This window comes from Haliotis rufescens, unplaced genomic scaffold (genome assembly GCF_023055435.1).
Source record: "Haliotis rufescens isolate VD_foot unplaced genomic scaffold, xgHalRufe1.0.p SCAF_16, whole genome shotgun sequence".
NCBI classification, from domain to species: Eukaryota; Metazoa; Mollusca; class Gastropoda; order Lepetellida; family Haliotidae; genus Haliotis; species Haliotis rufescens.
In genome coordinates, this window is record NW_025963846.1 from 34,701,794 (window position 1) to 34,714,904 (window position 13,111).

General features: G+C 39.9%; 1 protein-coding gene across 5 annotated transcripts in view; it reads left to right on the forward strand.

Moving 5' to 3' along the window:
* The window catches only part of LOC124122626 (cytochrome P450 1A5-like), a 17,981-nt gene extending 5,664 nt beyond the window's left edge, over positions 1–12,317 (forward strand). For 3 of the 5 annotated variants that reach the window (XM_048397170.1, XM_048397169.1, XM_048397168.1), the window contains 10 exons: positions 1,618–1,811; positions 3,168–3,245; positions 3,604–3,702; positions 4,055–4,148; positions 5,194–5,352; positions 6,030–6,238; positions 6,869–6,997; positions 8,237–8,341; positions 9,213–9,347; positions 11,253–12,317. In XM_048397170.1, coding sequence (XP_048253127.1) covers positions 1,652–1,811; positions 3,168–3,245; positions 3,604–3,702; positions 4,055–4,148; positions 5,194–5,352; positions 6,030–6,238; positions 6,869–6,997; positions 8,237–8,341; positions 9,213–9,347; positions 11,253–11,599 — 1,515 coding nt within the window. In that variant the 5' untranslated portion in view covers positions 1,618–1,651 and the 3' untranslated portion in view covers positions 11,600–12,317. Of the gene's footprint in view, positions 248–1,020; positions 1,043–1,617; positions 1,812–3,167; positions 3,246–3,603; positions 3,703–4,054; positions 4,149–5,193; positions 5,353–6,029; positions 6,239–6,868; positions 6,998–8,236; positions 8,342–9,212; positions 9,348–11,252 lie in introns of those variants that run through there. The other 2 variants (XM_046485718.2, XM_048397171.1) reach the window with 2 other exon arrangements.
* The last annotated feature ends 794 nt before the right edge of the window (positions 12,318–13,111 follow it).

Genomic DNA, 13,111 nt, shown 5'->3' on the forward strand with positions numbered 1-13,111 from the left:
CTACGACTATGTAAGTACTAAATGTAACCACACCCTGACTTCAACCGTGTGACTACATACACGCCACCGACACCCTGTAAAGATGTCCTGTATCTATTTGCCTGCAATTACGACCCTGCACGTACAACACAGTAGCGACTCTCCTGCGTTGACGATAAACAGGGCAGCCCTTGTCCGTGACTGACAGACACAAGTTCACTGCTGTATGACTCAGATAAACTCGAAGATACCGATGCAAACAACTAAGGTATGTCATGCTATCTGTGTAGCCGTAAAAGGCAAACCTGGTACACACTGTCCTATGAAATAGTACAATACTGTATAACCTTGACTCGTCACACATACTCGATGTGATTGGACTGTGTCTATATTAAGATCATATTTTCTGTCACGCCATATAAGGATTTAAGGCTAAACGTTATATATATATTTATCATTGATGTTTACCATTGGTACACGTCAGGTGCCGGGCACCAGCTAACCTCACACACACTTCCGTCACGTCGCTTTCCTTGAGATTCTGATTTATTAGAGAAGAAAACTGTTGGGTCGGCTTGACTAGCCGATCAATACCATTATATTACCGCCGCCTCCGTGGTCTTGAGGTAGAGCGTCCGCCCGGACCAAAAGACGTTAAAAGATGGTACTTGTTGTTACCCTGTCTGGCGCTCGGCATTCAGGGGCTAAAACAAGGACTGGTCGGCTCGGAGTCAGTATACTGTGTCTGAGTGGGGTATTCATGTTAAACTGCGGCATGGTATCTCAGTGAGCTAGCACTATAAATCGGCATCAGTCCGGACTAGTACAAGCAGCCACACACACACACATACACGTGCATGCACGTCGCTATATAAGTGCAATAATCTTAGACACGACGTTAAACCCAATTTCACCTCACCTCACCATTATATTACCGCAAATGTAGGTCGATCAAATACCTGTGTCGCTTAGCGTTCGGGTGAGTATATAGGACATGCGCCGGTATTGCCCAATACCGGCCCCATAGACAGACACTCCACACCAGTTGACTGTTCGCCCTGGGGTAATAACCAACTCATTTATTTCTCTCTCGAAAATCCACTGGTATATGAGATTATTATATATATGTAATTATATACAATTTTTAATGTGTAGGATTTCCTCTTTTGTTTTATGCTATATAACTGTCTATTTGACAATTCAGCATTTGTTTGCATAGACAGTAGCCACAGTGCTAACATCATATTGCAAATGGTCCCAGACTGATCCCCCTTATACTTACATCAAACAAATGAAGCCAAGAGGCTTGGTATTATCACATTAATCACTGTTAAGATGGCTTTGTGTAAGGGATGCTGTTAGTCCCTTGTCTGTAGACTTCATGTTGACCAACGCCGAAGACCCGGGTTCCAATCCCGACATGGGTACAATGTGAAGCACATTTCTAGTGTCCCCCGCCATGATATTGCTGGAATATTGCAAAAAGCGGCGTAAAACCAAACTTACTCATTCACTCACTCATGTTGACCACAGAGTGTAATCTAGCATAGTTGCAGTTTCTATATGCATTACTGAGATATGTGTTTATTTGTTGTGGGTCAGAAACATGCTTTGACTAAATGATGCACTTTGTTTCAGAATCAAGCACAGCTGAATAGACTTCCAAACAGGCATGATGTTTGAGAGGTTACTGCAGTTGTGGCCCCAGTCGGTGGTAACCCAGGCTCTTGTTGTTGGGGGTGTGGTTGGTGTGATCGCCCATAACCTCTTCAAGAAACGATACAACTTGCCGCCCGGACCCAAAGGATGGCCACTACTAGGAAACATTTTGGGTGAAAGACTTTTTATGCTCATTTTTCTTCAGCATCATTGGTCAGCTTCAAGATGTTAAGATGATTATGTTTTGTTGGACATCGGTAAAGAGATCATTAAAGAAACTAAGCCTGATATTTGTGTGTTCAAAACTAAAACTGGTTTTAATAACTTATCGCTGCATGAATTATTTAACTTGACGGGAGGGGAACATATACCAACTGTGTAACTGATGGAATGTATTTTGTTTAACGGTTGACTATGTGTCGACGATTTATGCTTCTTTAAGGGTTAGCGGTTAGGGTAATGTTAGGGTTAAAGGGTTAATCATATAATTAATCTATTAATAGGTACCGACAATTTATGCTTCTTTTATGAAAGAAGTCATTCTACCATATTTATTGGTTTTCACGTCGGGGATGAAAATCTAATTTGTTTGTTCATAAACCCATATCTATTCCATTTTGCAAATATCAGCAATATTTTATGATAATTATTTGAGGAATTAAAGAAAAAGTCTTTTTCATAGTCTATAATTCATGATTCAGAATGCTTGAATGAATAATGAATCTGAACGTGTCTTCTTCCATGAAAAATGTCAACTCTCTTCCATAAATGTTTTGTTTGTTTGTTTGTTGCTTAGCGCCACACTCAGCATTATTCCAGCTATACGGCGGTTTGTAAATAATCGAGTGTGGACAAGACAATCCAGTGATTGACATCATGATCGTCGATTCCAACCCGGATCTTCACGGGTCCCATAAAAGTAGCAACACTCAGAGGCAGAGCTACATAACCGACTCATGTTAACTGGAGAGAATCCCTATATATCACAGGGGAGCTGACACGATTATGTGGGTTGCTGGCTTGTGATCCAAACCCCTGGCGACTGGTACATGTTAACCTTTATCACATGTTTCAAGTATGCGAGGTTGAAGGTACTATCAATGTACATGGCGTTGCCTGTACACATCGTCACGGGAAGGGTAAATTGTAATGACACTCATACTTCAATCAATTTGTTCAATACTTGTGCAGTCTACGTGTAGAAGACGACGGCTCAGCGAGTGAGTGAGTGAGTGAGCGGACACCAGGATAGGCTACACGCACATTACAACCGAGCATTAGGCGAGACGAGCCATAGCTTTAACTAGTGAGTGAGTGAGTGAGTGAGTATTGTTTTACGCCGCTTTTACCAATATTCCACCAATATCACGGCGGGGGACACCAGAAATGGGCTTCACACAATGTACCCATGTCGGGAATCGAACCCGGGTCTTCGGCGTGACGAGCGAACGCTTTAACCACTAGGCTACCCTTTAACCAGTAGTCTACAAAACCGCCCCACGAAATTTCGGAATATTATGTTTTTTCAGAATTACAAGGGGGTCTTCTGTTTCGGAAATTCCGTGATTGGAGCAAAACGTACGGTCCAGTTATGAAGATTATGTTGGGTAAGTTTGCCTGCTTCACGGTGGTGCAATAATTTTGACGTGTGTCAAAAGTCAAGTAGAGTACTGTGATATTACGGCTAAAGTCCATGTCGAAAGAGTTTGTAAAGATTGGACATCTATCGTTAGCGTCTTGTCATTCGAACCGGCGAATTGATTCAGGATATATGTCATAACACAATAGGTATATCATACGCTGGATAATCGAGCAATAATGAAGAAATACGTCTGCAGTTTCTGTGATGTAAATGCTGTGGGTTATCACGGCTATACCTGAATGGTCAGAAATAGCATTGAATCATAAGATATACTATGTAAGTTTTCACGTGCAGTAATAGAAGTGGACATAATAATTTTACAGGTAATCGGATTGCAGTTGTTTTGAGTCGAATCGATGTGGTAACAGAGGCTCTTGTTACAAGACAAGCAGACTTTGCCGGGAGGACTGACATTTGTTTTGGTGAGAAACTATTACAAGAAGATATACATGAAAACATCAAATGTTCTTTAACTTCCTTTAAGTAATATTCTTTGAAAGAGAAAATTACAACCCGAGCTAATTTCCTTCGAATATAATCTGCTTATTATCCATAGGGAAATTGGCATGGATTAACATATTTCAGTCAGTCTCAATAACCAGTATAATGTTTATTGGCGACTTCTTGGGGTCACAGAAGGCATTTCCACAATAACTCACTCGGGACAAACAATCCGGACTTTCTCATAATACATGGTAGCTGTTCGGCAAATATTTTTGATAGCATATCAGCCATACATGTATGATGCTATTTAAAGGAAGTACATTTTTACAGTTAATGTGATCACTGAGGGAGGAAAAGATATAGCCAATGCATCGTATGGCCCAACGTGGAAGTTGCACAGGAAAATAGCATCTAAAGCGCTGAGGTAAACGTTCACCATCATCACCATCATCATTATCGTCGGCGTCATCATCATTATTATTATTATCATCATCATCATCATCATCATCATTATTATCATATTATTATTATTATTATTATTATTATTATTATTATCAGTCATAGTGTTCGTGGTTGACGCCTCACACAATAGTTTTTTTCTGCTAACCTAGAATGACACCGTGAAGACACTATAGCAAATTTTTTATGCCAAAATGTTTTCACTGTCTCGTATCCTTATCGCACATGTCATGTCAAAATGAAATGTTGACACTTGCAACCGTTGACTAGTATCAAACTGATATCGTGGCCGTAATAATATAACGTTATGTTCAACGAACCAACGCTTGTTGATGAAGAGAATGAGGCAATACATCCTTATATTTTTTCAAGATTAATCCTCAATTTATATAAATGAAATAGTTTGTAATACCTTTATGTTACATGAGTCCATCACAGCATAATACCCCTGTGTTACATGTTGATTCTCAAACTGAAACAAAATGCTAACCAAGAAATACGTACGTGAAAGAACTTAGTGTGAAACCAAGCGTTTTACAATCAATGATTACATTACAAAATTAACTAGGTTTACAAATCAATACAAATTACTGCACAGCAAATACAATGGCAGTACACAATAGGGTGTTATTACAATATTCAATGACAGTATGTAATATGTGTTATGGCAGTGGTCAGTATCAAATACAAAAATACATTGGTTTTAGCAAAGGTCAGTGATAATTGTATGTTCACCCAGCGGCAACAGCGGTCAATATTACGAGATGGCCGATGCAGGAAATCCGAGGTGATGAGTGATCCTCACACGAAATTTGGCTTTAATGTAATGAAATGTGTAAGAGATACGAGAGGCACGCTCTTGCCCCTTATATACAGTCTAACTAGCTACTGGAAATTTCCACATAGCACCATCACAACAGTCACAATCATTGTTTAACTACAAAATACATTGGAATTTAACACATGTAAAGATTCGGAAATAGGTTTATAAAAAATAATTTATATTTTAGGCACTATCTCAGTGGAGATAGCCTGAGTCGTAAAGTGTCCCAATCCCTCAAAACATCTACACAGTTGATGAGAAAGGAACCAGGAGCCTTTGATCCTTTCCCCTACCTGTCACTTGCGATCTCCAACGTGATGACAGGAATGTTGTTCAATAAAGTCAGGTAATTTTATCTTTGCCACTTTTTTAAAACAAAAACACACAGGACTTAGATGTGCTTTTTTATAACAAGAAAGTAACGTTGTTCTTTGGGTATTATCTGAGTTGGAACACAATGTTGTCTTTTTCATGTACTTGTTGACACAGATAAGATATAGTTCTAAGTCTGTTTTGGGGGTAATAAGTTGTAAATTTCAAGTTTCTTGATGACACTCCAGAGAAATTAAGGTGATGTAGTTAACACAACAATCACAAATGTTTCACTCAATCATATATTATTGTGACTTACTGAACACACAAATTAACTCATCTGTAATATATTCACGTGTTCACGTATTTTGTTTAACATTAATATTATTTAGATTAAGGAGCATCAAATGTTATTGTAATATGTATGACAGAGATACGAATATGAATAACACAAGTGCTTTCACGTTTTGACTTGTACTCCATGGGCACCCATCTTCCAAGTCATCTAAGGCAATGCAACTCGCTGTGTTGAGTAAAGTCCCTTAGACATGCCAAAAACCTATTATCATGGGTTCGATTCTCAGATTCACCCTGAGTATCTTTCTTGGATTGTCAGTACCATATCCATTCTCGTGGGTTTCGTCAAAGTGGTAAATGTCTGTGACCTGTATCACGTAAACCAAACTTACCAACACTCTTTTTCTATTCTAGCGAAAATACAGACTCCGAAATCTATAAAACATACGTTGTCAACCTGGACAATTTCATGAAGGAATCGGGAGATGGTTTTCTCGAAGATGTCATTCCCCTACTTCATCTGTGTCCTACGCCGAAATTTAGACGTGTTGTTGGTATGGCAGGAAGGATAACAGAGGCCGTCAGGATAGAAGTTGCTGCCCACAGAGAAACGTTCAAAAAGGGTCGGCAACCATACCTAATTGCAGTTATATCAGTGTTTACAGAAATTAATTGATTGGCAAATGGAAAATACCTTTTCGTCATAACCATGTATATGTACCCTGAAAATGCAACACTTCTTATTAACGATTTATTTTGCTTCAATAATTCTATGATCTTCTGTGAAATGTGAGTTGAGATATAACTAAATGTGGAGTACAATACCGAGTAAGGTTGGTATTGGTTACATGACCTTAAATGATAACAACATGTCTCTACTATTTGCGTTAGTGGCATAGACAGATGTCCAAACAAAAGTACATTTTAAATACTGTTTACTCATGTAGCTCCCTCTAATATAAACTTAACAACTAGTGATTAATTGAGGAATACAACATAAATATACATGTTTGGAGAAACACCGAAAATTACTTTTTTCAGTGTTTCAGTGTAAAGGAGAAATATAACACAGCCAAAGTTGTTAAGTTGTATTTCTGCAATCAAGAAAGAAAGGAAAAATAAGAGTAAAATATATGAGAAAACAAATAACCCCACCCCCACCTCCGGGGTGGTTAAGTTCACACGGAAAATACAGATCACTTATATATGAATTAGGGGACAAAATGAGAATCTGGTTATTATTGCTGTTACAGATGAGATACGGGACTTCACAGACGCCTTGATACTAGCTCAGAAAGAGGCTGAGGAGGAGGACGACCCAACCCTGATGTCACAGATCACAAACACACACATGGTCCAGACAATCAACGACCTGGTCGTTGGTAAGTGCTATATGGGACATCATAAAACTGTGACAGTTTGAATAATGTATATGACAATACACATTTCGTGTACTGGTTGAGATACACTGCAAGTTTTTTTCTGGCGAGGTTCATCAACGTCTCACTGGACCATCACATGGTACAGACATCCAGGGATTCCGAGACAGAATAGGCCCTCAGTATCACATGCTTGTTGTTGCAATTTGTATTTTGGTTGACTGCGTCATCGTGTCCCTCTTCCGTGTGTGACCATGCTGTTGCTGGAATTAATCAGATATGTCTTAATGGTAGATGGTAAAACGTACTTGAAACCTTCCCCTGACATGGGTCATTCCCAGGTGCACATGTATTCCCCACGATAAATGTACAAACAATTGGATAAATGTACAAACAAATTCCTGAAACAAAAGGCAGAACATTGCAAGTAACTCATACCTTTCTACAGTCGCAACTTACGCCTTGTTAGACTTGTGCCAGGCGTCCTTAACAACTGTATAGAGAATCCTCTAATGTCTTCTCTTCTTCCTCCTGGTGAAACCCGACCGTGAAAATCGTACACGACAACCTCTCTTGAAGAGACTCGTCTCTCTTCTCAGCATGATTCTCAGGATAATATCTCAATATAGTATATCATCCTGATCAATCATCTATAAGAGAATTATTTATAAAGATAATCCTTTAATCCCTCAGTCGTCCCGAGACGATTCCGGTTTAGAATTGTTTTTCAGCAAGTCATGCTTGTCGTAAGAGGCGATTAAACGGGATAGGATGATCAGGCTCGCTGACTTGGTTGATGAATGTCATCGTATCCCAGTTGTGTGGATCGATGCTCATTGTGTCAATTACTAGATTGTGTTGACCAGACTCGATTATGTACAGACCGCCATGAAACAAAACATACAAACAAACAAACACATAATAATCACCCAGGCGGATTCTGCCGGTGATATCGCACCACAGTAGTTATCCTGAATAATCATCTTTATAGAGTTCCATTAATCGCAGAGTAGGATCCTCCCGGTAATCGTGTACTGGATAACCAACCATATACTTCAGACATCTCTTAGGATTGTCCTAATTGATCTGGTCATGACACTTGTACTTAACGGCTGTCTATTGTTCTATTGTATGGCCTATCACGCCTCGTATGGTTTTCACGACGACGTCAACGACGTATTAACGGAATTACAAAAGGTATTTTTAAATAAATGATCATAGCTCAATAATCTAATATTTCAGCTGGAACAGATACCACCAGGAACACACTCCACTGGTCTCTCCTGACCATGGCTCTCCATCCTGATATTCAGAAGAAGGTACAAGCAGAGGTGGACTCTGTTATTGGTGCGTTTTCAGAAATCCAGTGCTAATATTGCCAACAGTTAAATCTGTAGCACATCTTGAAAGGTGTGGATTGGGGATATGGGTGGAGCATTGGGTCGGGGATTGGGTGAGGGGTGGAGTGGTATATTGCTACCGGTATTAACTCTTATTATTCAGATAATCTCACTCATTCATTTACATCTTCATCTCAAATTAATACATTGTCTTTCCATTGTTGGGTTCTTTTGAACAGACCACAAACACCGTTCCTCATGTCATTGTTGACTAACTATTGCCTCGTGGAATGTACATGTACAGAATCGGCATTTCAGTAAAAATATCATTGATTACAGGAAATAAAACCTTAAGCGAAGGGGTATTCAAAAAGTATTGAAAAGGGAATGAGTTTCAGGTGATTATATATGGGTTCTAATCATGAGTTAGAATCGAACTTTTCGAGAACTTTTACCTTCTAAAACCTGGATAATGTCCATAGAATCTAGCTAACTAAAATGTTCAACATCATTAATTTGATATCTGTATTAAGAAAAATGTATGCAAAACCTCTGTGCTCTCTACAGGTACATGAAATTTGTTCACTTTGAAATGTCCAGAGACAATGATATCTCGGTCCTATAGGACCACTTCAAGCATTATTATCAACCACTTATTGCTTGCCAAGGCTGAGTGTTTGTTGTTTAGCAATATTCCAGGTATATGACGGTGTTCTGTAAACAATCTACGTGAATCGTTCTACGTAGTTGGGATGCGATGACATGTATGAACCTGACCACCCGATCATGGGTGCTGAAGATCAATTGCCAATCTTTACGGGTAGCCAAAGTTATCAGTCATTTGCTACTTGTATACCCAAATATTGCTATGGTTGCAGATCCTGATCTAAACGTTCACGTTTCGGACAGGGACAGGCTTCCATACACAGAGGCAGTGCTACACGAGATCATGAGGATGAGGACAGTAGCCCCCACTGGTGTTCCTCATTCCACCCTTTGCGATACCACAGTTGGTAGGTATTGCACATGATCACACATTTGAGTGTTGATAACAGCAGTCGGACTTGCTGTGGGCATGGTTATATTGACTTAAATAGGGAACGTGTAGGATGTATCTGCGTGTGAGTTGGATCATTTGGACACTGATGATACTGAGTGTGTGATGTATCCGGTGGTGTCTTGGATTGTCTTGGCACTGATGCTGTTGAGAATGTGGTGTATCTGATGGTGTCTTGGATTGTCTTGACACTGATGCTGTTGAGTGTGTGATGTATCTGCTCGTGTCTTGGATTGTCTTGACACTGATGCTGTTGAGAATGTAATGTATCTGGCGTCTCTTGGATTGTCTTGGCACTGATGCTGTTGAGAATGTGATGTATCTGGTCGTGTCTTGGATTGTCTTGACACTGATGCTGTTGAGTGTGTGATGTATCTGGTGGTGTCTTGGATTGTCTTGACATCGATGCTGTTGAGTGTGTGATGTATCTGGTGGTGTCTTGGATTGTCTTGACACTGATGCTGTTGAGTGTGTGACGTATCTGGTGGTGTCTTGGATTGTCTTGACACTGATGCTGTTGAGAATGTGATGTATCTGGTCGTGTCTTGGATTGTCTTGACACTGATGCTGTTGAGTGTGTGATGTATCTGGTGGTGTCTTGGATTGTCTTGACATCGATGCTGTTGAGTGTGTGATGTATCTGGTCGTGTCTTGGATTGTCTTGACACTGATGCTATTGAGTGTGTGATGTATCTGCTCGTGTTTTGGATTGTCTTGACACTGATGCTGTTGAGTGTGTGATGTATCTGCTCGTGTCTTGGATTGTCTTGGCACTGATGCTGTTGAGTGTGTGATGTATCTGGTCGTGTCTTGGATTGTCTTGACACTGATGCTGTTGAGAATGTAATGTATCTGGCGTCTCTTGGATTGTCTTGGCACTGATGCTGTTGAGAATGTGATGTATCTGGTCGTGTTTTGGATTGTCTTGACACTGATGCTGTTGAGTGTGTGATGTATCTGCTCGTGTCTTGGATTGTCTTGGCACTGATGCTGTTGAGAATGTGATGTATCTGATGGTGTCTTGGATTGTCTTGACACTGATGCTGTTGAGAATGTGATGTATCTGCTCGTGTCTTGGATTGTCTGGACACTGATGCTATTGAGTGTGTGATGTATCTGTATATGAGGATGATTATAATGAGGAAGATAACTTTGAATTACTACCCTTTACAACGAATATGACTAACATCAGTGCAGACAATATCATTACACCAGTGATGACTGTATATTGATAAGAATATAAAAGTTATGACGACGAATGAGAAATGATAACAGCGGTTACCATTAGCGTCTGTCATTCCATCCATTGTGATTCACGCTGCCTCCGTTGCGTAGTGAATATATCGGCTGATCGGTTCGGGGACAGTACACTGCGACATGGTATCTGTGTGGGTCAGAACTGTAAAACCAGCGTAATTATAAGTCCGGACAATTTCTAAATAAAAATTAAAACATAAATAAGTCCAGACTAGCAAAGAAGCCACAATCATAATTACAGGCAAGTCGTGCGTACACGTTAAATGACATTACCTCTGTCCTCAGAACAGTTCGTGGTTTATACAGTATATTGAGATAATATTGTTTGATCAAACAAAGGTTACGTACCACGGAAATTGCACATGCATGTTGAAATAAAGAACTGGTATGGTGCATATACACCACATGTCTCAGGTTGTCATGGCAATGAAGCTATTATCTGTAGGAATGGCTGATGCTGCAAAGATGATGATGATGATGATGATGATGATGATGATGATGATGATAGTGGTGAAAATATTGATGATATAAGTGAAGATATCATCAAAGAAAACTCATGTCATCCGTTGAGTGACATACAGTAAATGATGGCGTGTCATTGCAGGTGGATACGATGTTCCCAAGGGAACAATGGTGTTTATCAACCACGACGCCTTGCACTTTGACCCTGACCAATGGGAGGACGTCAATACGTTTAAACCTGAAAGATTCCTAGACTCTGAGGGGAAGATGGGGCCCAAACCAGAAAGCTGGCTTCCGTTCTCTGCCGGAAGGAGAGTTTGTCTCGGCGAGACTGTCGCCAAGCCTGAACTTCACCTCTTTCTCGCTGGAATTTTGAGAGCATTCACAATTTCACTTGCCCCAGGAACACAGCACGACTTTGAGCCACGGAGTACAGGAGCACTCAATACCCCAGGCAGATACCAAATTGTCGCCAAATCGAGAATTTAAAATTGTGTAAAATATAGGACCAGACATGGACTTATATTTATATGATAACTTTTCAACTAACAATTTGTAATGCAAAGTGTTTCCGTGGAATTTATGAATGTTCGAGGTTAGCTGCTGATAATTATTGGTGCAAAAATGTCGTCATTGCTCTGATGGATTACATACTGGCAATCACGCCAATGTTTGAGGCTTGAAAGTTGTCTGAACAAATATTGATACTAAGCTATAGAGGGGCGTCGGGTAGCCTAGTGGTTAAAGCGTTCGCTCGTCACGCCGAAGACCCGGGTTCGATTCCCTACGTGGGTACAATGTGTGAAGCCCATTTGTGGTGTCCCCCGCCGTGATATTGCTGGAATATTGCTAAAAGCGGCGTAAAACCATACCCACTCGCTCACTCACTAAGCTATAGAATCAGTGTGATTTTGATTATGTGAGGGGATGACAGAGTTTCACATAATGCTACACAATCGTATACGGCAATGAACAAGATGGGACCAACCAAACACATTAAACATCATCACACACGACTTTTACTTTTATAAGAATCAGTGGTTTACAGACCATTTTAGGTTCACGTCCATTTTACATTTTCACTTTTCAATCACTGATGTCTATTTTCTATATGGCTTTTTGAGGTTCATTTGCAACAATGTTTTGCCAGTTTCAGCTTTGTTTGTGTAAATACTGTTTAATAAATGTATGTGTTCACTGACACGTAGTATCATCTCCTTGATTGCAAGTTAGAAAGGTTTCTCCGTCACCTCCGTCCAGACAAGTGTGTGAGTGAGTGAGTCAGTGAGTTTGGTTTAACGCCGCTTTTAACAGTATTCCAGTCATATCGCGGCGTGTCAGCTTAATGTGGGAGGAGGGCGGTCGGGTAGCCTAGTGGTTAAAGCGTTCGCTCGTCATGCCGAAAACCCGGGTTCGGTTCACGACATGGGTACAATGTGTGAAGCCCATTTCTGGTGTCCCCCGCCGTGATATTGCTGGAATATTGCTAAAAGCGGCGTAAAACCATACTCAGTCAGTCAGTCAGTCAGTTTTTAAAGAATTCAACAATCACTTTGTTTTAATCACTTTGTATCAAATATTTGTCTTCCAATAGGATATAGATAACAAAGGTATTGAATTTAAAACGAAACAAATTACAATTACTTTTGCAAGAAAAATATTAAATATTGTATACAAATATTTGATCACATGTTTTTTTTTGTAAAGTCAATAAATACTCGCTGTATAGTTCAAATTCAGTTATTAAAACCACCCGTCCCACACGATTTTAGATGTAAAAACTTATGCGAAACCGTTTTTTTTACATATGTAGATTGATACAATTTTATAAAATGCTATATAAAATAAAGACTAAAGCATCGACACAAATGCGATCCAGAAAATAGAAAACAGCGGAACTCTGTGCTTTATGAAAACTGTAACATTGAGGTAGGTGTCCCGGGCGAATAAAAAGGGAAACCACTCTCAACTAGAGTTTGAACTAAGATTAGCTCCCCCTGA